This window comes from Arctopsyche grandis, chromosome 1, assembly GCF_051622035.1.
Source record: "Arctopsyche grandis isolate Sample6627 chromosome 1, ASM5162203v2, whole genome shotgun sequence".
NCBI classification, from domain to species: Eukaryota; Metazoa; Arthropoda; class Insecta; order Trichoptera; family Hydropsychidae; genus Arctopsyche; species Arctopsyche grandis.
In genome coordinates, this window is record NC_135355.1 from 13,436,521 (window position 1) to 13,463,394 (window position 26,874).

The following is a 26,874-nucleotide window of genomic DNA, read 5'->3' on the forward strand; positions in this document are numbered from 1 at the left end:
AAATTTCGTATTGAAATATTTCACAAATCGATTCGCAGAGATAATAATATTAATTCATGGGAATTTGTTTTGTATTGTAGATTATTACAACACTCAAAAACAATGAAATAATATCTTCGTAAAAGCAATACTAAGTATTATTATGATTTTAAAAAAATTTTAAATTAATTTCGTTTATAAAATACAATATAATAATCATGGTATTTGAAATATGTATACGACACAGTGTAAATTTTAATATAAATAGTTTATTTATTTAAAACACAAATAAAAACTGATATAAAATAAATATAAATAATACATTTTGATCGCAGATACATTGAGATTTGTCACCGTCTTACAACATAATCAATGATGGTAGCCGTGGTGGAGTGGAGTCTTGCTGACGACAGCGTTGAATCTGAAAAGTGTTGAATATTTTCAAAAATTTCAATTGTGAGTTACTAATTGTTGTGTGTCGTAATTTATTGCGTCACATTTGTAAATTCAATCACTCGTTGAGATAAAAGGCACGTTGTATGCAATTTTCATTTTGTTGCACACGATGCAACAATGTGCGAAAATTATTTGTTGCATTCGTCGTTATAACAATGGAGTGATACGGTAAATGTGAGCTTTTCGTAATTATAAACTTTTTTTTGTTTTGTTTAGTAATTCGTAATTTTAAACTTTATTTACCCATTGTGATCGTCGGCTGTGTAATGTACGGTCCTCACTGAACCGTCAGGCTCTACCAAAGAATATTCTCCTTTGACTACATCTCCGTCTCGAGATTCCCACTGAGTTTTGCTGTCTCCTGTGTGATGATCTGTCACTCCGTAGTCAAATTTGTATGATGGATGAGCCTGTAATATATTATATTAATCCGTCAATATGAGTTGAATACCTTTTAAACCATAAATTTATATGAGAAGTGAAAACATACACGTGTAATATGATTTTTCTTATAGAGTAAGTGTGCATAAAGTATGTAAACTTAGTAAAAACCTTGTAAAAAAAAGGCGAACTTTAACTTTTTATTCCTCAAAATTTAAGTAAATTTAAAAACGTAAAGCAGGTTTGTAAAAAATGGATGGATACAGATAAATTTGTTCGTCTTGCAATTCTTAAAAGTCATATAAATAAATATGTACATATTTTCATAAATGTAATTTATATACTTATGTATATATTTACATATATACGTAATTTACATATACGTAAACATAAATGTATGTAAGTATACTTACATATTCATCATAGTGAGAGGCTCCATGTCCACCAGCGTATCCTCCATGTCCACCAGCGTATCCTCCATATCCTCCGAGTCCTCCATGTCCTCCGAGCCCTCCGTGTCCTCCAAGTCCTGCATATCCACTAAGTCCTCCATATCCAGCACCGGCATATTCGTGTCCCAGAGACGGAGTTACGATTTGGCTATGACCGTCATTACGTACAATGGATTGAGATGATACAGCAGATCCATGACCACCATAACCGAGTCCTCCACCGTGGCCAAGTCCACCTCCGTAGCCAAGTCCACCCCCGTAGCCCAGACCGTTACCGTGACCTAATCCTCCATAGCCATGATGAGATGGTTCGTGATGTACCACTGATGATTGGGAGGAGACAGCACCACCTCCGTAGCCACTGCCATGCCCCAAGAGACCGGCGTTGCACAAAGCAACTACTCCACACAAAACTGCAATCTGTTATAAAAATCGCAATTTAAATTTGGTTATATTTTAAATAAATAATCACTATTACAAAAAAAAAAAAATAATGACTTTTTTTGGTTAAAAATTTGTTTACTTAAATGTACATATGTACATATATACTTATGTACATATATGTATAACGTTAAAACATATTTTATATAAATAAAATTACTATTTAACTTAAACTACATATAGACGATTTTTGAAATGAGTTTTATTTAATTCGAACTAAAAAGATCCCAAAAAATATTTTTCTGAAAAAGTTTTCATCTGCCCGAGCATCATAGGGTAATTTGGCTGATTATAAATTAGCCATTACAGATTTTAGTGCTAAAAAATAGGGGTTGTTTTTATATGCAGATATGTACATATGTACATAGCTAATAGCCATGTGTAGAATGGTGATATCCTATACTCACTTTACTGATCATTTTCTTGGTTTAGGTAGGAGACTTGTTGCTCGCAGTATACCTCAGATAGAACTGTATCGTTTATGAAAAACGCGATCACCTTATATAGCAAACGGATTCAAAATGGACGAGACAATGGGTGAAGGTGGCCATTGCCCAACGGAACAATGAGAACCTCGGACACTCGGACTTGGATCTATCGTCTAGTAAAATTTTAGCGTCATTCCAGATAATTGATCTGTTGCGAAACCTCCCCTCCTTACTCCAATCACTCAACAATATCCTTGACGCCCTCTAAAAGTTCATCTAGCCAGCAGCTATTGAAGCTTAGAAAGCTCGAGCGTGATTCGTCTATTTGTCGAGCGGTCGCTTTGAATGGTTTTATCGGCAGCAACGAATCGATTTATTGCGACAATCGTTCGACTGTTGTTAAAATATTGTTAAATGAAAAATATTATCTGAAGTTTGGATGACAGGTGTTACATTCGTGCAAAGTAAAAAATGCATCACACCTGTCGAAATGTTAGACTGCACCTTGTTATACTCTCACAAAATCTGTTTGCGTAATGGAGTCACTCGTTTTCTGACTTTTTTATCGTAAATTTGCGTTGTTAATCTCATTGTTTATTCGTTGGCATCATTTGATATTACACACTAAATCTTGATTCATAAATTCTATGAGAATGCGAATATTTGTATGTATGTATGTAATTGTTTAATTCTCGAACAAACTGATTACACGTGGGTAGGCGTTGTTTCATATTGTCGTTATAAATAATAACGTATAATTTTTAAATATCATTTGTAATTATGAGTGTAATATAATTTGTTTCCTTGCATGAGAATTCTGTCAATTCAAAAAAAAATTATGTTATGGATGACTTTTAGTTAAATTTAAATATGTATTGAATTATTGCTAGCAATAAACACAATTCGTAAAGACTCATAGTATTTATGAAAATATGTACATACATACATACACACATATGTACATACTATGTACGTACATGTTATTCGTATATGTATGTAATATAATATTATACACAGCTCTTTGAACGACAAATGAGACCTACAATATTCAATTATGACGTATATTTATAAGAATTTCGACTTTCAAGAGCTCTTAGTATAAATATTACGTATGAAATATATTGTGTAACGTATGCATTGTATTAATAATAATTGTAAATAGGTTTTTAGGATCTGATGCTGTATGGCTAACATTAAAATAAGATAATAACTACAAATACTTAATTTGATCTGAAACTATTATAATAAATCAAAAATGTATTATGAACATAATTTAAAAACAATAAAAAGCATTTCAAAATAATAAAAACTTAGATGTGACTAACCCGCGAGTTTATCTTTGTATTTGAGGAATATAAGAAGTATAAAAAAAAATTCGATAATGAAACATGTACATACACGTTCACACATATCAGCTATGAATGCTAATTAATGTTGTCCAGTTGTCGGATTTTATTATAAAAAATTAGTGACATCACTATAAATATTACAAACAAAATAAAATAATGAAATATTGTTTCAAAAAAAAATATTTCCAGTTTTCGAATTCTAGCCAAAACCTTATCTACTCTAAGTTAGCATATGTATAAAGAATAAAATATAAATTTACAGCTTGATACGTTCAGTGGTGTGGAAAAGATCTTGTGGTCATAACATTTTTGCCTTTTCTAAGAGAAAAAATCCCACTTCCGGTTTATTAAATTAAATGATTTTTATTTATTTCATCTCACTGATACAAAGATTCTACATGCATGTTCTTGTGAAGAGCACACATATTTAAACGGTCGAAAAAGATAGTGGAAGAAAAATCAAACTTGATTTAATTGCCACTTTCGGTTGACGGGTGCTCACTAAACTTTATATATAACTTGATATTAGGCTTAAACTTCTAATTTAGAGAATTCTCGAGAAATTTTGATTCTCGTTTCTCGGGAATATTTTATTGTGAAATTTCTAGATTCTCATTTCTCGAGAATATTTTATTATGAAAATTAGAGATTCTCGTTTCTCGAGAAGTCGTTTATTATAATCTCGAAAATATCGAGAATATTTTTAATTTATCCCTACATGTTTTTGTTCAATAAACTGACTGATTTATTAACTCGTAAATAATTTTGTGTACGTATTTTATATGTATAGATGGTCAATATTTTTATATTATAGTATGTACATATGCACATGTTACAGCGAAATCGCACCATATTTAAGTTACATATACAAGTCACTAGTGGAAAAGTATTCGGTTATGATTACACTAAAATGCCAGTGAAAATATATTTTCACTGACAATACGACCCCACTGTAACACATGAAACAAATATGTGTGATTTATTATTTATATAATTTTGTGTATTTGTTTCTATAGTTTGTGTATTTGTTTCTCATATATTAATCATGTTATGGTCAGTATTTTAATATATGTACATAGATGGTCATTATTACTTTATCTATGTATGTACATACGTAGTAACAATAGATGAAGTTTTGTGATCATGCGAAAATTCGAACTCGAGATTTTGACGGATTCGAACTCAAAATCGATCACTGATCACGTTTTCATGATCTAGAAAAAATGTGTGTGTGTGTGTGTGTATTTTGGGGATATTTTTAACACCGTTAGTCCTATCAAACTGAAACTTAGTATCGCTTACTGAAATTCTTATCGACACGACGTAATTTTTTTTCAAATTTTTAAGTTGACTGGAAATGTTACCTCCCCTTATAGGTGTCCTCTTTTTTTAAGTTTTTGAATTCAATTATCTCCCAAACCACTAACTGAATAAGACTGAATTTTTTTTTAAATATGATAGAAATAATAATTTTTATAACCTTATATTTTTTAAATATTTCTATCTGAACCGAAAGTAGTACTTTTACTTGAGAATCGAGGTTTTTTATGTTTTTCCCAGAAACCTTTTGATTTATTGAACTGAAATTTCATATCTAGAAGTTTAAGCTTAATACCAAGTTATTTATAAAATTTAGTAAGCATCTGCCAACCGGAAGTGACAGTTTACTCTTGTTCGATTTTTCTTCCACTATTTTTTTCGACCCCTTAAACATGTGTGTTCGTCACAAAAAAATTCAAGTATAATTCTTGTATCAATGAGATGAAAATGAAAACAAATTATTAAATTTTATAAACCAGAAGTGGGATTTTTTTCTCTTAGAAAGGTCGAAAATGTTGTGCCCACTACTCTGTCCACACCCCTGAACGTATTAAGCTGAAAAATTATATTTCTATCCTTTATGTACTAACTTAGAGCTGGTAGGGTTTTGGTCAGAATTCGTAAACCGGAAGTAGTATTTTTTTTAAAACAATATTTCATTATTTTATTTTGACCTTTAAAATTATTTTTATTTTCTTAATATTTAATGAGTGATTAGCGATTCTTAGTAATAAAAAAATTTGAACAAAATCTGACAACCGGAAGTAGAACTTTTGTTTTGTGCAAGTTTCCATACATTTGCGCTCAATTTGTATCGCTATCATAGTCATTAGTTCAATATCGAATTTTGTTTTGTAACCTTTTTTTTATTATTTGTCCGGTATTTCCAGTATTTTTATTTTTTGATCAGTATGTTATCTTTTGGTCACAAACACTGGAAAAGCTGAGAAGCAACACTAGGAATTTTTTAAAATTATTTTCTTACTATTTTAAATTACTATCGTATATTTTTATTTTCTTTTATTTTTTTTTCTTTTCATTCCCTCTTTTATAATAATTATTTTATATAATTTTACTTTTTTTTCCTATTCAATGTTCTATTGTATATCTCTATATATTTCTTTCATCATGTCTTTAATAAAGTTATAAACCCCTAATATAATAAATGTAGTCTTTGTGTTCTTTTGATTTTTGTGTGTTGTCGATTTTATATGCTTAAAAAATCGATTTACTATATTAAAAAAATATATATTTCGAGAAAATGCGATTATCAAATCTCAAGATTCAAATATTCCGAGAAAATGAAATTCTCTAATTTCCAGAATCAAAAAAAGTCGAGAAATCACAACCTCTACATAGTGTTCGAAAAATCTCCAACATTACATACACACACATACATACACACAGATTTTTTCTAGATCATGAAAACGTGAATCAGTTGTCGATTATGAGTTCAAATCAGTCAAAATTTCAAGTTCGCATGATCACAAAACTTAATCTATTGTTACTAATTACATGGATAAAGTAAAAATCAAATATGATACTTGATGAATAGTTTCCCATTATTTTATTGTCGACCCATTATTTATCAAACATTTGTTATTCCTTTTTTACATATTTACATATTTGAGTAACGTCATTAATGATTTTTGATACGTGTATATAATATTTATTTATTTAAAGTTTGGACCGTTGTAGCATTACAGGAATTCCTAATGCGCCACAATGGTCAAAAATATAACAGAAAAGACAAGAAACAAAATAATAAATTAGACATAACAAAAACAAAACATATATATACACAAACAACTAAAAATAATAATAATTATTATTATATATCGTTATAATATAGCATAAGGAATGCCTTGCACCTACAGCCAGTTTCAATAAATATGTAAGAAACAACTACAAATACAAAACATCCCTGTAAGGCCCAAATGGGAGAGAGTTAATCAAAATTTCACTCATAAATCACAATCAATCATGAAAACAATGATGAGCGCAGACTACCAGATAAATGGGTTAGAGTAATTTCCGACAATTTACGCTCACTAAGGTGGAAAATATCACATTCAGTCTCGGCAGCAACGATTTCATTAAGAAGTCGGATAGCTCTTGGAATAGGAGCCATTCGAAAAAGGACTGTGCGGGCAGGAGGTACAGCCAGCAAATGATGATGTCTACCACGCACATAGTGATTAGGGACATAAAGCCCCAACTGCTCCAGCAACAACGGGCATGACGTATTACCACGTAAGAGCAGGAGAACGAAACGAATAATATATGTAGATGTATAGTGAACCGCCAAATTCTGGGATATTAAAGAAATATGTAACTCATAATTTGCGAAATATACCTTGATAGAATAGAAATAATAAATAGAAATTCATAATAAAATCAAAAAGTTATAGGTCAGCGTATATTAATAGTTATAAGACAGCGTATATTAAAAACATTAAAGATAAAAAAGGATACGTATACCAAATAAGTCTATATCAATCATATCGAAAAAGATCAATGAGCTTCCAACAATTTGTTAACATCACGTTTCATTGTTGCACTTTCAAGATCAAACATGGTAGACCTTGCACCGACATCTCCCAGCATTTGCAAAACCTAAAATTAGATTTTGCAAATGCTGAAAAAGCGCGTTCGATGAGAATAGTGTGAGTGTCGAAACTGAGTCGTCGGATTAAAATCACAAACCCTTGTGTAACAAATCTGGTTCACATTATTCGATTGCTTAAATTTTTTTTCCGTTCTCACGACAAAGGATTCACGAACAGGTCAACATGTACATAAATTGGAAACAAATTTGACCTAAAGCTCGAGAATATTATAAAGATCAGTGTCAACCAAAACAGTATAGATGGACATCAATAACAAAACGCACTTGGATAACAAAGAACTGGTAGAAAACAGCGATAATAGAAATTCTGATATAAGAAACGTATCGCATTAGATTATATTTGTTACATATTTTCATTTTTCCTGAATGATTTGTCAAAATTTGATTAAATCGATATGAAAATTGCCCAATCTCACAAACGGACAATGGAAGTGTACGAATGTGAAATAGCAGTAATTCGACTATAAGGAATTTTCGGGTAACCGTCGATCGATTTGTGTCATGGCGATATACCAATAGATTGATACGATAAAGAGTGTCGGATTACTTTCGAAACGAGTGCATGTCGCCTTGATTACCTAAATATTTCATGAAAATTGTAAAATTCAACAAGGAATCCACAATGTGCGCATATTTTAGTCACGCACACACTTTTCGCAATGAAAATCGACACATAGTATTATATTTAACCTTCGTTTACTGGCTAATGCATAATGCGTCGTATTCAAATACAACACCTGCATATGCATATGCATAATCGCTAATGATGTATTTAAGTTAACAGATAATAGTTAAAGTTCATCAAACAATACAACAATTACATCATTACAATGTGGTTGGACTTATTAATGGGTGGTGCATGATAATTATTTAAAAACTAATGGCAAAACTTTCATAAAATTTTCTATAAATTATATTAATTTTTTCAAGTAATTGTGAAATACTATTTAAATAAATAGTTAATTTTAAGCTAATACATTAAATATCGAGGTTCATGAATAGGAAATAAAATAAAACACTTTGTGTATGTACATATGTTAAATTTTAAAACTAGTCTCCATTAATGAAATATGATATACGGATTTTAGGTTAGAAATTATCAATCTGTGGAAACATGAACAATTGCACAATGTTCATAAACAAAACAATTTATGGCCCCATTGTGCTTTATAAACAAAACATATTTTTATGAATGTGTATGCAAAATATTTTTTTTTATAAATCATTTTCAATTTAGTACACGCCTAATATCGTGAAAAATCGACCGAAAACTAAACTAAATTTGTCAGTTAACAATTTACTGTGTCCTTGCATCGTAAGAAATATATATTTTTCGATATAAAATGGGCTCGTTTACTATTTCGTAACATAACAAAAACTGCACGAAATCACGATTGTTGTATAATAACATTTAAGATCGCTTTGCCATATAAACGGTCAATTTTTAGTTGTACCCACTTACGTATAATATTTAGGTTGCGAAATTTAATGAAAAAGAAATATTGACTAAACATAAAAATATAGTCTTTCTCCTGTCTATATAATCTGTTGTTACAACATATTTAACGTTCAATACTTGGAAGGTTCAAGGTTGGAGCCCTTTTTGACGTGTGAAAATTCTATGGGAACTTTCATTTGCATTGTGAAAATATTGATGTTCTTGTTGTATGAAATGATGACCAGCGATAATAATTACTCACAATAATACGTCTTCAAACTTTTACTCTCGACCAATGAGTTGAAAAGCTCATCAAACAATTGTAGTATAACTGAGATAACTCAGCACTTTTTTCGAGTGACTGATGATCACGATTTTTCGTTTTCACTATCGCTCGAAATATTATATAATGTTTCACGTTCAAAGAATATTCAAGTGCAACTTCTAAATCCACTTGATTTTTTATACAATAGGTGAATGTGTATTAAATAATTTGATATTGATTTTTAAACCACATGTAAAATGCTTCACAATTATAGTGTTAAAATATGGTGCGAATCCTTGAATTACATCACTCTTGAGAATTCGATTACTTCCTTCAACTAAAAAATACAAGTTTTTATTTCATTTTATATATTCTCTTCAATATATTAATTTACAATATAAAATCATATTTACAAAAAATCTAAGACTAAAATAATATAAAAAATAAATGATGTCAAATAATTTATAATAAAAAATATTCAGTTGAAGCCTAACTTTATACAAACAAAAGAAAATGAATTATGGATATAAATAAGCGATCGTTCATGAAGAATATATGCAAATATGAAGTACATAAATTAATGATTAGAATAGTTCTAGGTCCGTCATATCGTAAAGAAGTCGTCCAACATTTTTTTTTATATTAATATAAAACTAATGTAAATAAGCTGGGTGTGGCTGAGGAGCATGAGGAGAGCCATGAGGAGCATGGGAGTTGCTCACGACGGCGTTGAATCTGAAGAAAACATAATCAATGGTTAAATTGTATCAATTATTTTCAATTTAAAAATGATTTAGATTATAAAACGCACCCATTATGGTCATCAGCAGAGTATTCCACAGTTCTCACAGAACCGTCAGGTTCGACGAGAGAGTACGATCCCTTGACTACATCACCGTCTCTAGTTTCTGATTGGCTCTTCTGGTCACCAGTGTGAGGATCGACTATGCTGTATTCGAATTTGTAAGCTGGGTGTGCCTGAAATAAGTTTATTTTTATCATTAGTTTCGACTACAATTTATTTGAAAAATAATTTGTTTCTAAAGCAGATCATACATATATTAAATTAGGATTGATTTGTATTTTGCGTTATTACCAAGAATCCTAAGATCAAATGTAAATGTGTTATTCAGAGGCAAATGTGCGACTTTGACGGTTCTGTTTAATTTACTTTTATAATAATCCGAATATAGGCCCAAGTTGACGTAGATTTGATTTTAAATGCAAATACTTAGCACTAAAAAAAGCGTTAATATAAGGGAAAATATTTTTGGCTGAATAGATGGCTGTAAAATAAATTCCACGACAAATCTCAAAAGCTATTTTAGAGAGGGGCATTGTTTATAATTGTCAGGCCTTTAAATGGTACCCTTAATATAATATCCTTATTGAAATACTAATTGATATACTAATTGATAAAAAAAATAGCAGGTGCCCAAAACAATACAACTATTAATGATTCATTACGATTATTACATTTATCGTATGTTGAACTATGTATAATATATAATCTACATACATACATATGTACATGATACTCAAGTTTATATATGTATAATCTATAAATTTTTGAAACGCACAGGTGAATTTGGAAAACATTAAAATGCACATGCATTTAATAATATAAATATTATATTATACTAGACTGAAAGAATGCAATTGAACATTTTATGATAAGAACAGCCAATTTTTTTAACTTAAGTTTCGATATGAATTTAAAAGCGTCCTTTAATTAATTATAAATAATAATATTATCATACTGAATTTGCATGGAATACTTACATCTGGTTCATGAGCTTTCAAGATAGCATGGTGAGCGGGGGCGTATTTGATGAGAGCTGGTGCGGGATGAGGAGCATACTTAATGAGAGCTGGAGCTGGTGCATAGTGCTTGATGGTGGGGGCAGCAATAGCAATATGGGCTGGAGCTGATGCATAGGCGATAGCTGGATGAGGAGCTAAATGTATTTGTTTGTGAGCTGGGGCAGCATGGTGAATTATGCTTTGGGATGATACTGCGTGGTGTTGAGCTTGGGCCGCAACCACACCAAAGACCAACAATACAATCTAAGTTCAAAGTAAAACACACCAGAAACTTAGTTAAGGCAAAGACTAATAAGGGTAGATTTTTTATTATTATGCATACCTTTGCGATCATTGTGCTTGTCAGTTTTCGATGTCGTGTAGGTAAAAGAAGCCAAAAGGCACTACTGTGACTTGAATGAAATTTGGATCCATATTTATAGGGCCCGACTTATCAGTAAGGCAATCTGCGTGTTCGCAGTAGGGCCAAAAGAGCCCCGAGGGTTCATCGAAATACGGAATTGCACAACCACACCGTTATCGAATGGCTATTCATTTTCGATAAACCTGAACTTTCAAAACTAAGTGTCTGCCTTTTTAATTATCACAAATTAGATACAACCTTCACTTTTGAAATGTAAATCAAATTAATTTAAAGTTTATGTAATTGGAACATTTGACGGAAACGTACGTAAAAAATGATTTTAATTGTATGCATGAGCATTTTCAATCGTTGCAAATTCAAATGCATATCGGTAGTATCGTTTTCGGGTCCCTAATTGTCACGCCCCACAGTTTGGTTGTTTTAAGGTAGGTATACGTGTTTTTTTTTATTGGAACGATGTGTGTGTATTTGTGTGGATACATAATGCGCGTTTGTCAATATGCCCATATTTCGAAACAAATAATATAGTTCGACTCGCGTACTATGATTTTTTTGGTATTATCATTTTTCACGTCCACGCATACCTACTACCAGAATTTAGGGCGATTGCATAAACACGTGCAACGTGTCATTAAAAGGCACACGTTTATTTTGTGAAAAAATGTAGATGTATGTATATACATATATGTATACATATCTATTCCAAAAAAATGTCGATGTCGACTTATGTCAATAGTTGAAATTGAAATGAGTATTAAAAATACAAGGTTGTAATGTTGTACATTATGTCTAATTAAACGGCCATAGAAAATGAAATTTTATTTTTAGATATAGTACATACATATTTACCTGTGCTATAATTATAAATCGTAGTTTACAAAGTACATATCTAACAAACTAACTAGTAGATTCTATGACAGAATCACTAATAACCATACTAACACACTTGTGAAGAGTCTCGGTGATTATAACAAAATGTCTATACCCTTCCGGTATAAACACAGATTACCTAAACACAATCTGCTTTAGGTCATCGACTTTAGAGTTTAATTAATATTATGTATTAGATGTATTATGAGCATTTGTAAGAATTGTAAAAAGGTTTTTGACCTCTTTTTCCTATTATGCTGTACATTAACATTAGAATTAGATAATACTATGATTACTAACAAAATTAAATTAAAATTGTAAAATAGAAAATGATCAGTAGATCAGTAGCTATTAAAATAGATATACGATGTATTGTGAACATAATTTCGTAATAATAAAAATCCAAAAATATTAAAGAGGGTTGGGATGTGCCAGTGGCGTGGCACATGCACAAAATCTCAAAGAAATATAATTTCTCTGGGAAATCTCCCTGTTTTTATCCCCCAGCCTTACTCACGTGTTCGAGAGTAGGATACAAGGGGACTAGGTGACGGCAAATTGATATACTTCAACACAGATGCTTTTAAATATTTTAACAGACAGGAACGTACACCAGATATATCTACATTTTTTTCAATTATTTTGCTTCATAAAGAGGTTGTTACAGATTGTATACATGTATAATATGTATTAAAATCTAGAAAGCTAACTCTTATTGTTATACCTATACATACATACATACGTAGGTACATAAGACTTATGCAAGTGATTCCCAATATTTTGTGAAACATGTGTATATTTTATGATAACATTGAATTACTGCTATTTTTCTTCATTTTTATTTGAAAAAATAAATTTTAGAATCTAATCGTTGGAATTAGTTCGTAATCGTATGAGATATTTGTACAATAGTAAGTATATAGTTTTTATCTCGTGACGATGTAGTTTACTAATTCAAATGGACATGTTTAATTGTATGATGTAAATATGCCCCCTTTACTTTAACGAATAGTGAGATCAAGATACATTTATTAAAAGGTTGTCGACTGCAACAGCGTCAAAAAAAGTATAAAAAGGTGTATTGCCAGCTTTTAGTCATCAGTGTGTTTCGATTGGTGAAATGCGCCACGTTTTCATTTGTCTTAACACAAAAAATATACTAAATAAAAGTGCCAATTTATTGAAATGAGATTTTTATTTTATTCATTTTTTTATATAATTTTATTTAACAATGAAAATGAAAATTAACGTGCTCGTAAGCATGTATATACACCATATATACTATTTTTCACGTACAGATTCCGCAAAATTACAAATAAAAAATTGATTGTTCATATAATCGAAAGGAAGGCGGGAGAAGTAGGTCTTAAAAGCGAATTGAAATAAATAATAAAATAATAATACAGCACAGAGAGATTGAACTAGCATATGAACGACAATTTTTTCGAGATGTTGTATAAAGTGCAGAATGTGTACTGATTTTTCTTATCCTTATTAATCTTATGAGTATAAAAACATACCGTTCTCAATTCTATAGCTATTACTATAGAGTAAAAGTATGTGCGTTGGGATGGCTTATATTATTTTTAAAAATAAATATCGCAAAATATCAATCGTTTTCAATGGTAGTCATATTTAATGGTATCCATGGAGAAGAGGGGCGTGAGCCAATGGAGCGGCTACAATAGGGGCGGGGTGGACAGCGTGTCCAGATTTGGTAACGACGGCATTGAATCTGAAATTATTTTTATGAGTTATTATAAATTTCACAGATACGCGATACACGTAGCTAGAAATTTACCCATTGTGGTCATCAGCGGTGTAGTCTACGGTTCTGATGGTGCCATCGGGTTCGACGAGAGAGTATTGTCCCTTAACTACGTCTCCATCTCTGGCTTCCCACTGAGATTTGCTGTCTCCGGTGTGGTGGTCGGTTACTCCATAGTTGAATTCGTATTTAGGATGAGACTTTGGGGGAAAAATTCTGTTTAACATGAAAGGATGTTGAATTGTGGAATAAAATGGTGTGGATTACTTACGTATACTTCGACTGGGGCATGAGCTTTGATGATTGCAGGGGCGGCATAGGTGGGGGCGGCATAGGCGGGGGCGGCATAGGCGGGGGCGGCATAGGTGGGGGCGGCATAGGTGGGGGCGGCATAATGAGCAGGTGCAACAGAATGAGATAAGATGGCAGAGTGACCTGAAAATGAATTAAAATATTTTGGAAAATTATATTAAAACTTCATTAGTTTCAGTTTCTACGAGTAGATGTCACCGTTTGAATTAGTACAAATACATATAATATACGAGCACGTACGTATGTGTAACTGATTTTTGAGTAAAGTTGAGAAATATTGATGCTTTTAATTGATGAAAGTGTTAATTTTTGGTTCACGCATGTGCAATTTACATATGTACATATATGTATATATTTTATTTTTCTCAATAGGGGCATACATACATATGTACTTGTGTATAATAGATATATTAATAAAAAATATATTCAGCATACCTTTTAAAACTTTCATTAATTTTTAACTAATTTTCTGAAAATTTACGTAATATATCATTAAAAGGATTTAATATTCAATTCGAAAAACTTTCACGTGAAATTTTCTACATTAATTCAAAATTATATCTAAAGGTAATTTAATTTTTTTTTTTTTGTATATGTATGTAAATTTAATTAGTATAACCTTATAATATTATTTCTTTGGATGAAATGTGGCTTAAAAATAGTTATAAAAGTATTGAAATATTAATAATAGATACATATGAACTTCACTAATATGATTCTTCTTATAACTACATAATATTAAGTATTGTTGTGTAGTTATAAATCAAACGAATAATTCATATAATAAAATCTCCTTTTTCCAAAAGTAAAATCTTAGTTCATTATGGAAAAAATCTAAATGGTATGTAAAATAAAAACAAAATTACTATCAATAATGTAAAGTGCCAGCAGTAACTGCATGAAGTTAACGGTGCAGAATAATCAACTTTGCGTATTGCAGTCACCGTTACAATTAACTGACTCAATCGACATCTTTCAATAGCCGAGTGGCATAAATCACACCAGTCACCGTGAATAAATTCCAAATATATACATGATCAAGTGTGTCACTTACACACGTAAATGCATATTATATTATCAAACCGAATGCGTATGGCTTGACGTAACGATTCGAATGAAAGTGAGAGCCGTCTCAGCCGCATCGGAGCGTGAATGACCGCATCTCGTTGACCGTGACCGTGAATCGACTTCAACGATAGTGAATGGTTACGATCCACTAACACACTTGTTCGTCAGTGGTAGATTAATGTCAAAGAAAGTGGTATGTATGGTTAAATGTCGAGTGTGTTCACCTAGTCCATAGGCGGGAGAAGCGTATCCGTGAGCGAGGGCTGGTCCATATCCGTATCCGTGGGAAGGATCTGAAAGAACGATGCTCTGGGATGACAGGGCGTGTCCGTATCCTGGGGCGGCAATGATACCAGCTTGTGAGACGGCCAAGATGGCGCTCAAGCAAAGGACCTGAAATATATGATTTTTATTTAATATGGCACGACTTACATACATATGTAGATACACTAAAAATTTTCAGACAAACTTATTAATTATTATTTTACTCTAGTAAACCATTTTCATTATATTTTTAGGGAAATTCTATCAAATGTGGTTTAAATTCTAATACAAAATATGTAATTTGATAAAAATATAATATGAAAAGTTGAAATTCTTAAACCAATTTCAATTTTTAAAGATGCTGAAACTTCTATTCGTTAAAATTCCTTTCTTTTTTTGCGTCCACGAAACTCTTAGACTTACGAGTACACATGTTCATACATATGTACATATGTATGTATGTATATATGTACATAATTGTGGGCCTACCTGATGGATCATGTTGAATTTGCGTGTGTTGTTAGTTTGTAAGCGTATTGTCCACCTGGGTTGGTGCTTTACTGATATGTCCAGTAATCGGTTGGTCTTATATACGTTGGCCAAATGGACAGTCACCGCCCTGTAGCCCTCGACTTACCACTTCCAATAGGATGTTGTGGCCGATACAGCCACTCGACAGAAGGATATACCGGATTCAGGCCGCACAAAAAATTAAAATTTAAAATTGATACGATTCAACGACTGGGAGGATCCTGGTGGAGGCCCTCCCCAAGAAAGTATAGATTATTTAAATATGTATGTACATCCATAGTAGATGTCTTCTAATTAGTGCTTCCAATCCCGGAAGGTTACTTCAGCACCGGGATTGCGGTGCTGGGAATTTCCGATCCCGGTGCTAGCACCGGGATTTCTTATTATTTATTTATTTATATATAATTTTAGCTATTAGCTAATTTGTATAAGGAAAAAAACTTCAGTCGCATGTTTTCATATTTCAAAAACGTTCAATTGCATTTTGCAAACTCTCCCGATGTTTCACGCAAAAAATTCTCCCATATTGGAGTTTGGCTACATTCTTTAAATTTTCGGTTCGCAATCATAAATTTTTAAAATTAAATAAAATACATCCGAAAATGTAATCAAATAAAGTAAAAAACATCGCTTTGATTCATTGATTCGTTTTTTACAAATAGTTTGTAACGTCTAGTAATTATTCATCGAAACAAAAGAGTGTGGATAAGAACCCAAATATTGTCAGACGAAAAAATTAAAAGCAAGCTGAAAAGAGATTAGTAAAAAAGAGAACACCTATAATGGGAGATACCATTTCCGGTCAACTTAAAAATTTGAAAAAAATTTACGTCGTATCGATAATAATTTCAGTAACCGATACTAAGTTTCAGTTCGATAGGACGAACGGTATTCAAAAAATCCCCAAAATACACAGACGTACAAACACTCACACAAAAACACGTGAAAACGTGATCAGTGATCGATTCTGAGTTCGATTCACTCAAAATATGCTACAAATATCATTGCAGTTGAGCACAATATCTGCGACACAATACAGTCCGTTGATACCATTTCGTGGGAACGGCAAGCCGACGTCAAAATGAGTCAGAGAAAAAAAATGGACTATGATTGTCATTGCTCATCCCCCCATTGTTCATTATATAATTTTTTTATGTTTTTTCTTTATTATTTTTGTAAAAATAATATTTTTAAAGAAATTTTATCAGCACCGTAATCCCGGTATTCAGACTAGTTTCAGCACCGGGATTCACGGTGCCAGAAAACACCGGGATCCCGGGATTGGAAGCCTTACTTCTAATATTCTGACATTGCTGAATTTGGTAAGATTACAATAAAACAAATGCATACCAATTTCAAACCTTATAGTTTTCAAGACAGTTTTTAAACGATTCGATGTTTTTTAGTTTAAGTATTGTTTTAAATACAAAATAAATACTTCTACATACATTGGGGTAATCTATAGGAAGTCAATAGGAACTCTTATGTGTATCTACATATACATATGTATGTACATTTAAAAATTTACGATTTAATAGTTTCAAAAAAGCAAAAATATTTCAATATAGAAATTCATATTTATAGGTATACTTCTTACACCTGTATATGTATGATAACATTAATATGATTCATTTCGATTTTTCACGAGCCGCTACATAACTCAATTTCGAGTTCTTTTTAAAAACATTATTATTAATCCTTGAGATGTCTGGCATCCGTGTTTCGATTTTTACTAACTGGCTAAAGAATTTGAAACCAATTATTGAGATTAACGCGCGTAACTGACAACAACAAAAAAATTATCGATACTAACATTAACGCTACTTTTATGAATATTTTTTATTAATTAATAAATGTTCACATGCGTATTAATTTCAGTGTCAATTACAACTACATATAGTATGTATGTATTTGCATACGTACATACATATATATGCTGCGGTTAACCATTATGTAGATTACTGCAAACATTTCACAAGAAATTATGATAGGTTCGTTTAGTCTAGGACGAATTCCGCAACCGTTGGAAAAAATCGAGCCATGCTTTGTTATGCTACTCAAATGATACATTTGCATGATTTTAATCACGCTGCATTTTAGTGCACTGGAAATTGAACAGCTTCATAATGGTCGTATTGTAAATATCGACGAATGGTTGCGCGATCAAAACGCATTCTTGTAAACGTCATATAGTAAGCATACGTGAATTTATTCGCAAATCGTCACAGAACCAACTATTGTGTCAATATAGTATGTACCTACAACATATTCGGAATATTGTTGATTATTTTTCGTGTATATCAAACCTATCTACTAATTGGATAATTTACTGGTATCTTACAAACATTGTTTTGCTATTTTTATTATCTCGTTTAGTTTATAAATTATACAAAGGTAATACATATATGTTTGTTTGTCATTCTTGAATACCGCTTGTTATCAATTATTCATACATATTTTTGCTAAATTTTTATGGGTTTCAAATGTCACCACGCATTCATATTTTTCTTGGTTTTTTTTTTTACTTTATGTGTATTTTAGTTTCATTTCGTTGGTTCCTCTGATTCTACATATGTACATATGTATGTATATTCTGATTATATATTGTATCGCATCATGTCAATATCTAATATATAATTTCGAAAGACACTTTGTAAGTTTTTAAGTATTGTTGGTTGGTAATCGAAAACAAATCAATTTCTATAAACGATTCGATATATTTTTTTTTCGATTGAAATAAATTTAATAAAAAACAAATGTATATTTAGTAATAGATTCGCCATTTTTAAGCTGTTTATATTACAAATACTGAGCGAAGTCGGGTTCTATATAAACATTGATTTTAAAATGGCTGTTAGGTATATAAATTTACTATTACATATTTAGATACGCTTAAACTTTCAACGATACATATACATATGTACATATAACGATACATATATTGCTTCATGAATTGTACATATGCACAATGTACATATGTACATACATACATTAATATGTTTGTAGGAAGGTCAAAACGAAAATTTCACAATGATTTCCGCAACAGCCTAATTTTTTTCTTTGTTATTAAATCATACGGATACGGTTACGAGCTTAACTTCCTTTTTTTTCGAAACAACAAAGCTAACTCGAAGCTTGACCTTTACTTACGTCACACTTTCGTCCAGACATTAATTACAAAGGTTGTTATTTCTATTTAAGCCATTTATGTACCTTTTTTATAGCAATGGTTAGTCAGTACGTGAACTACACTAATGATTCAAATTAAAAAATACAAGATCGACAGCAATACATATATAAATATACTGTAAAATAATCGTCACGATTGAATGGTGCAATTTGTTGCGTTTATTTTGTTTCATATTTTTATATTACAAATTTAAATTCCCACGTTTTTCCTAGTTTGAACTGTTTTAATATTTATTTATTTTTAGATTTGCCATAGTTAATGTCACATCGTTGTATAATCTTATCACAGTGATGTCAATGCGATAGTGGGTAAATAGGCGAACTGAATTATTCAAGTCAGTAGGAAACAGTTCAGACTTTACGATACAATTACATAATTCGTTATGTGAATTGTTGTTGTGAACAGCTGTTTTCTTGTTAAAAAACTAAGGTACTTTTGTAAATTGATGATATAATAAATTTGGATCAAGTCCAATGCTCAACACAACAATTGCTTAACATACCAAAATATCCATCTCATGCACGGAATATTTAAATTTAATCACACAGTTGAAATAAATCTGTTAAGAACAATTTGAATAATATAATGGACAAATAAACTCATCAGTTCCATATTATAATAGTATAATAGTAACACACATATTTTTTTCAATTTAATTTAATTTACCATTGTTAGGTAAAGCTAGCGTTTATTTTATACGGACAGGAACTCGACAATCGATATTCAATTGAATCATTTTTTCCTATCTTACGTTTTTCCGTTCACTGTAAGAGTACAATTTCATGGATCAGCGGCTAATCAAACATTCGACCTTGCTTGTTATCTACACAATTGTTCTTTACGCCTAGTTACTCGGTAATAAAAATGAAGTAAAAAAAACGGATAATGAACGGTGTCTATGATTACCATTTAACTGTACGAGTAACTGAAATACAATGTACATATATTAAACTGTATATGTACATATATATGTACATATGTACGTACTGAAGACATTAAGATGTGAGTTAACTAAAGGTATTTGTCAAATTCAAGAAAATTAACTTTTTACAATTAAGAATATCACCAAAAGACATATTCTTCTATTTTCGTTGCAAACTTTACACCTGTAAATACATACATACATATAATACATATGTACCTATGTATGTACCCACAGTAAAATTTAAAAATTATTTTTTTGTTGTAGTGGTGTATATTACGTTTAAAAGATCGGGATATTGTTATGGTACATTAAGCAGATTAAATAAAAATACGTGGATTAAATAGTGATAACGGTACAAAAAACTTCAAAAATAAATCGAATTAATGCTTGAACTGTATCGAGTATTGTAAAATTGACATGTTTATAAACTTGAAAAACATCAGCAAGAATAAAAAAAATATTAATAGCTCGAAAGTAAATGATCTCGAATTCTTTTCAATTTGTATTACTTAATATTGGATTTTCAATCAATGTTTTAATAGTGGCGTGTCGTCATTGGACTAGTCACTAAAGGGCCTAGAGGCTAGACCCCTAAATTTTAAAAATATCAAAAATTCAATCACGATTGATTCAAATCGTTGTCCACATTGATATTGTTCACTTGGATTAGCGAAGTTCAAAAACTGGAATCAGCCCTTTTTTGAGGTAGTTGATTGTTAAGGTCCGAACGCACTAGGCGACGGTGAGCTGCCGCGACGCAGCACAGCACATCAGAGTTGGTACAAAAGGCAATTCTGACGCGCAGTGTCGCGTCATTCGTAATGCGTTTCCAATCTCATACAAACAATATTTGGCCGCGTTGCGTCTCTGCAGTCTAAGCTTTATGGTATGGTCCGTGCAAGCAAACTACACGTCGTTTGACTACACGTCAGAATTATGTTCCCTTCGCTGTACTGGTGAATTGCTATGTAGATATAGGCATTCCATCGAAGACAAAACTTTTTTTTAATTTACTCATTTCTAAAAGAATTTATTTTACATTAAGAATATTTAGAAGAAGAAGTCTTTAGTTAATATTATGTATAAGATGTATATGCGCATTTAAAAAAATTGTAAATAGGTTTTTGTGTCTCTCAAACATCATACTATATGTAGTATATACATATGTGCACACATATCTATATTGTACATTTGTATATGTACTATTATATTATTATATTAATATCCTTAAAGGCTTCAGATATCTTATTTTCAATAAATAAATTAAGTATTGGTTAAAAATAATAAATATACCTATACATAGTGTGTCCAAAATGAATTTTAAATCAAACTTCGGCAAATGAATTTTTTTTTACTTTGCGATAAAATTGAAAAGCTCCAGACTATGCCCTTTATAAACTGTCATTTATAACCGTAATCACGTTAACAATATTACATGTGAATAATTTGTAAATGTCCGTTCATATTGCAGAATTTTCCAAGCATGGACGAACGAACAGACTTTCGCCCAGCTCCGAATCATTCTTCGTTTCCGCATGTCATCGATTACAAATACGCACAACATGTTGCACACTATTTTGTCAACGACAGACGTATTATTACGCTTTGGCAACGGATCCACCCATTCTACTCCACAATTTGGCGTTGGAATGAGTGGTATTCGTGTCATTGGAATGACTGATTATACATATGTATATTTATAATATAAATAATGTATTGCCCTTTGACAACAAACGTGATGGACTAAAACAAATAAATTAATGCTAAATCTTGTGACTATTGTCGTGATAAAGATATGGTTAAAAATATTCGATCGTGGACGTCGAACGCCAATCAATAATAAATTTTTACGAAGGCGACCGTCGTTCATACCTTAACCACGTTATAAATTGCATTAATTAAAATGGATAAAAAGAGTTCTAAATGTTATCACAAAATAATCAGTTTCACTTTCTTTGTTTTTTATATCATTTTGCATAAAAAATAATTGTATATTAAATATTTGACTATCAAATGTTTCTCAATACATTCATGAAATATTTAATTGTGAATTCATGAAATATTTAATTATGAAAAAATACATGTAATAAAACCAATATAGATAATACAATTAAAATTCTTTTAAAACCAACCCTCAAAGCGACAGAAATGAAATATTTCAACTGAAAAACGAATCGAACGTGCTATTTAATTTATACGTGCGAAATAAACAATGTGCGTGAGCAGTTGCATTTATTTATAAACTTACATAAATTTATCATTTCTAATCAAATTGATCAAATCGGGGGGTAATAATATTAATAATTGATAACCATAAACGATCGGCAAGAGTTCCGGTACCATAGCAATCAAGATACGCCATATTTGATATATGAATCGACGGCTTTAACGGCAGAAGGTCAACTTTGATCGTGTAATTGTAACTACCGAGTAGTTGATAAGTCTTTCAATAATAAATATTCAAATCACATAGAAAAATAATATAACATAATACATAGAAATATATTTTCGAATTGTATCTCAATCTAATAAGAATGAGCGAAAGTTTGACGAAAAGATTCGTACGACCCACGTCATTTGAATATTATTTATTATGTAGGCGTCAACTGCTTTGTTAGTTAATTTCTTTATAATGTGTCCTTTGTTTCTTTGTTTTTCTACCAGTCAATGAACGGCCTCGCAGTGCTGTTTGATAATATCAAAAAAGCTACAAGTAATCAACGAAAGGCGAAGTTTCCAATCGACCGGGTAAATCTATTTATTATTAGATATTATTACGTTAGATACGCGCTCTATTATGACATTTGCACAATTATTGTCGCCGGCATATTGCACAAGCCTTCCTCATAAACATTATGCATGTGTTTCGTTATAACATGGTTATCGTTTTGGAATATAATTTATCGATGGCGTGTTTGATGCATTCCGTCGGAAATAGATAATATGTTTTTTCTCCATAATAATTAACTTTATTAATTACATATACATATACATACATTCCTACATTCCTACGTATATAATATTAAGCTAGTCCTGATTTCGGTAGAAAAATTTGCGGTTAATGGATTATAATTGTAGAGAAGTATATTTGCAGAGTCGCATGTCGTATTTTATTTCATTAAATGATATTTTATTTTATTCGATTTGTGTCTAGTTGAATATATTCGCAACGTACGGTTGCGATTGAAATTGGATCAGTATCCAAACTATTCTATTCTATAAGTATTCTGCCAAAGCAGTGATTTAGTACATTTTCTAAAACCTTTCAGGGAAATTCAGAACTTACATAATTGCTCGTCAAAGCCTTCCAATTTTGTCTACAAAATTGAATAGAAATTAATACAGTTTTTTATTACTTATATTTTGTAAATTGCTTATGTATGTAATTTAAGTTGCTTTCATATTAATCCCTATCGTCCATATAAACAATTTATAGATAATACAAATTTTCAAATAATAGTAAACATTTAATAATAATAAATAAAACAATAATTTGAATAATTGATTAATCAATTGACAATTAATTTATGGTGGTCGGGGTAACAGTTCCATCCATCGAATATACATATGTATGTACATATGTACATACATACAGTGATGCATGGAAACGAATAGTTGCGGTAGCAAGAATTTAATTTGACGATGCAGAGACACGATAGTAAAGAGAGGCTGCTGTCATCCTGAGAATGGCCTCAAATTAAGGTAATAAGTTCTAAAGCCCGGATAACCAAGGTGCCGTTTATTGTTCAAATGTTGTAAATGCATTGTTAAAGGTTTTCCGAACCTTTTTTACAAAAGATTTACAACAATTGAACTTTGAGCGGCACCTTGGCTATCCTACCTCTAGTAAAAACCCTTCCACAAACATCTGCGACGCGCTACAACCCCTTGGAAGCCCGAAAAGAGCACGGTAGCATTTTTGTATTGTACTTTTATCTACGACATTGTCATCTGCTTGTATTTCATTCGTAGTTCTCCAGTATCTCAGAGACTAATCAAATTGTCTCTTCTGGAGTGGTAAAACCGTCTTGCTAGCATATTTGATCTTACATATTTGCCGTTCGATGTCACGATCGGAGAGATTCCCGTCAGCTGGTGCTCTAGGTATTTTATATCCTGAACGGTTTCAAGATTTCGCCCATACAAAATATTAATTTACCCTTAAAGGAAATATTGCAATGTCGTCGGGTGTATGAGAAAAAAATCGACGCAATACATCTTTCGTCTGCGAGACACTCGATCCTGGTTGAAAATTCGCACTCTGAGACCGTTAACAGTTTCAAAAGGCAGATTATGCAATATGTACATACAAATGTACATATTTGCATACATATATTAATTAGATTGCAAATACTCTATAGAACTGAGAACAAATTAATTATCGTTGTATGCTGAAACTCGCCAACAATGGGTAATACACTTGTTAGAATTGGCCGACAGTGGATTTACCAACTCACTATCGCCGACCTGTATCTGAACTGTCAGAAACACATACGACACAATATTTTTATTTATATCATAAATAATTGATTAAAGTATCCATCTATTCGTAGTTTTTCACGTTGAAGTTTTATTTATAGCAAGTAATCCATACATTTCAACAAACAATAATCACATGAATAAAAATAGCTCAGACTTTTTATACTTGATCCGCTGTAGGAAGAAACGTGGGGAAAACGTACATGCTATCATCGCCTCTCAACCAATAGCATTTCGTGCAGACAGTATGTAGAACATTGTACTCGCGAAAAGCCATTGGTCGAAATAAGGTGAAAAGGACAGCATATGCGTTTTACTTTAGTGTGAACATACACCGAATGCACAATATATCTAGGCTGTTCAGCAAATACATCCAGAAACAAACCATACCAGAAGAATGGAACAACGTAACGATAAGTTTAATCTACAAAAAAGAAGATAAAAGCGACATTAAGAACTACCTACCCATCAATCTACTTTCAGCGGTTTACAAGCTCTTCATAAAGGTAAATACAGAAAGGTTGAAGAATAGCCTCGATGAAAACCAACATATAGAACAGGCGGGGTTTAGTTCAAATTTCAGCACAAAGGTTCATATCCAAGTAGTCAGCGAACTAATCGAGCCAACGAATATCAAAGGCCATTGTGCTTAGGTTTCGTCGATTATGACTGTAGTCACCGGAGCCTGAGGGGGCCGTGTATTGTTCAAAGGTTGTAAATGCATTGTTAAAGGTTTGAGGAACAATGGATAGCACTGTGACTATCCTACCTCCAATTATGAGTAATCCTTCGACCAGTGCCGGCCTTACACCCAATGGCGCCCTCGGGCAATTCTAAACGCCCTTAGAAAAAAATTATAAAAAAAACTGGATTACCATCCTCCTTTTTCCCGGCCTTGGAACCTTGCTACAGTTTCAGACAGTGTCAGCAAAAGCATAGAAACCCAAATGTTTGGATATAATTCTTGTAAATTTTGCTGTTTTATAAAATTTAATACAATGAATGAAAGGCTTTTAAATTGATAAGTTCATTGCTAATAATACTCGCGGTGAGCTTAATTTGAAGATTGGCTTTTTCCAGTAGATTGTTTGAATAGAATTTGCCGAGTACAAATGTAGGGCCTTTGGCGCTCTAATTTTAATTTCAAAGCGCTTTTGGCGCATCGAGCGGCGCCCTAACTTATTTGGCGCCCTCGGGCACCACCCGACCCAGCCCCCCCATAAAACCAGCACTGCCTTCGACACACGCAGTATTTAACGCTCTACAAATACAATAAGTGCCGGAACCCTATGTGGAGCTGTTAACTGCAATATATAAGAACACCACAGCCTTGGCTAAACTTTTTTAAGATACAGATAGATTTAGCATAGGAAGAGGAGTAAGGCAAAGAGACACCATATCTTCTAAACTATTCAATGCGGTGCTTGAGGGTGTTTTCAAGAACCTGAAATAGGACACAAAAGGAGTAAGCATCATCAGTCGCTTCAAAGATCAAACTAATGTTCAATAGTTATTACATGCCTGATAGCATTTCATTAGATGATAAAATAGTAGTAAAGAAGAAGAAATAAAGAGACGTGTGAAATTAGGATGGATTTAATTTGAACGAATGAATGTTGTTTTTTTTTTAAATCAAAAATGCCACTTTGTCTGAAGAAAAATATTTTTGATTAATGCGTTTTACCAATGATGACGTATGGATGTGAAACTGGAACATTGAACTCCAAAATGCTACACCAAATCCAATGCACTCAAAGAAGCGTGTTGGAGAGGCCTTCATCCATCAGTGGATGGCGAATGGCTGTAAATGATGATGATGATGATGATACAGAGATATATATATATATATATATATATATATATATATATATATATATATATATGTATATATATATATATGTATATATATATATATATATATATATATATATATATATATATATATATATATATATATATATATATATAAATATATATATATATATATATATACATATATATATATATATATATATATATATATATATATATATATATATATATATATATATATATATATATATATATATATATATATATATAACCCTGCCTGCTCTATAGGTTGGTTCTCGTCGAGGATATTCTTCAGCCTTTCTGTAATA

The 26,874-nt window shown here is 31.5% G+C and overlaps 3 protein-coding genes across 3 annotated transcripts; all 3 read right to left on the reverse strand.

Annotated features, from left to right (window-relative positions):
- Positions 1-348: 348 nt before the first annotated feature.
- On the reverse strand, positions 349-2,128 carry LOC143909919 (uncharacterized). The gene is made up of 4 exons (XM_077428193.1): positions 2,117-2,128; positions 1,230-1,688; positions 679-845; positions 349-400 (listed from the first exon to the last, which is right to left on the reverse strand). The coding sequence occupies exons 1-4, from the start codon at positions 2,126-2,128 to the stop codon at positions 349-351; spliced, it is 690 nt and encodes a 229-aa protein (XP_077284319.1).
- Positions 2,129-9,791: 7,663 nt separating this feature from the next.
- Positions 9,792-10,140, reverse strand: LOC143910457 (cuticle protein 7-like). The gene is made up of 2 exons (XM_077428952.1): positions 9,950-10,140; positions 9,792-9,873 (listed from the first exon to the last, which is right to left on the reverse strand). Exons 1-2 carry the CDS (start codon positions 10,138-10,140, stop codon positions 9,792-9,794), a joined length of 273 nt encoding a protein of 90 aa, XP_077285078.1.
- A 638-nt stretch (positions 10,141-10,778) lies between these two features.
- On the reverse strand, positions 10,779-15,782 carry LOC143910468 (cuticle protein-like). The gene is made up of 6 exons (XM_077428962.1): positions 15,595-15,782; positions 14,236-14,344; positions 13,998-14,164; positions 13,887-13,931; positions 10,899-11,089; positions 10,779-10,783 (listed from the first exon to the last, which is right to left on the reverse strand). The coding sequence occupies exons 1-6, from the start codon at positions 15,780-15,782 to the stop codon at positions 10,779-10,781; spliced, it is 705 nt and encodes a 234-aa protein (XP_077285088.1).
- Between the last annotated feature and the right edge of the window lie 11,092 nt (positions 15,783-26,874).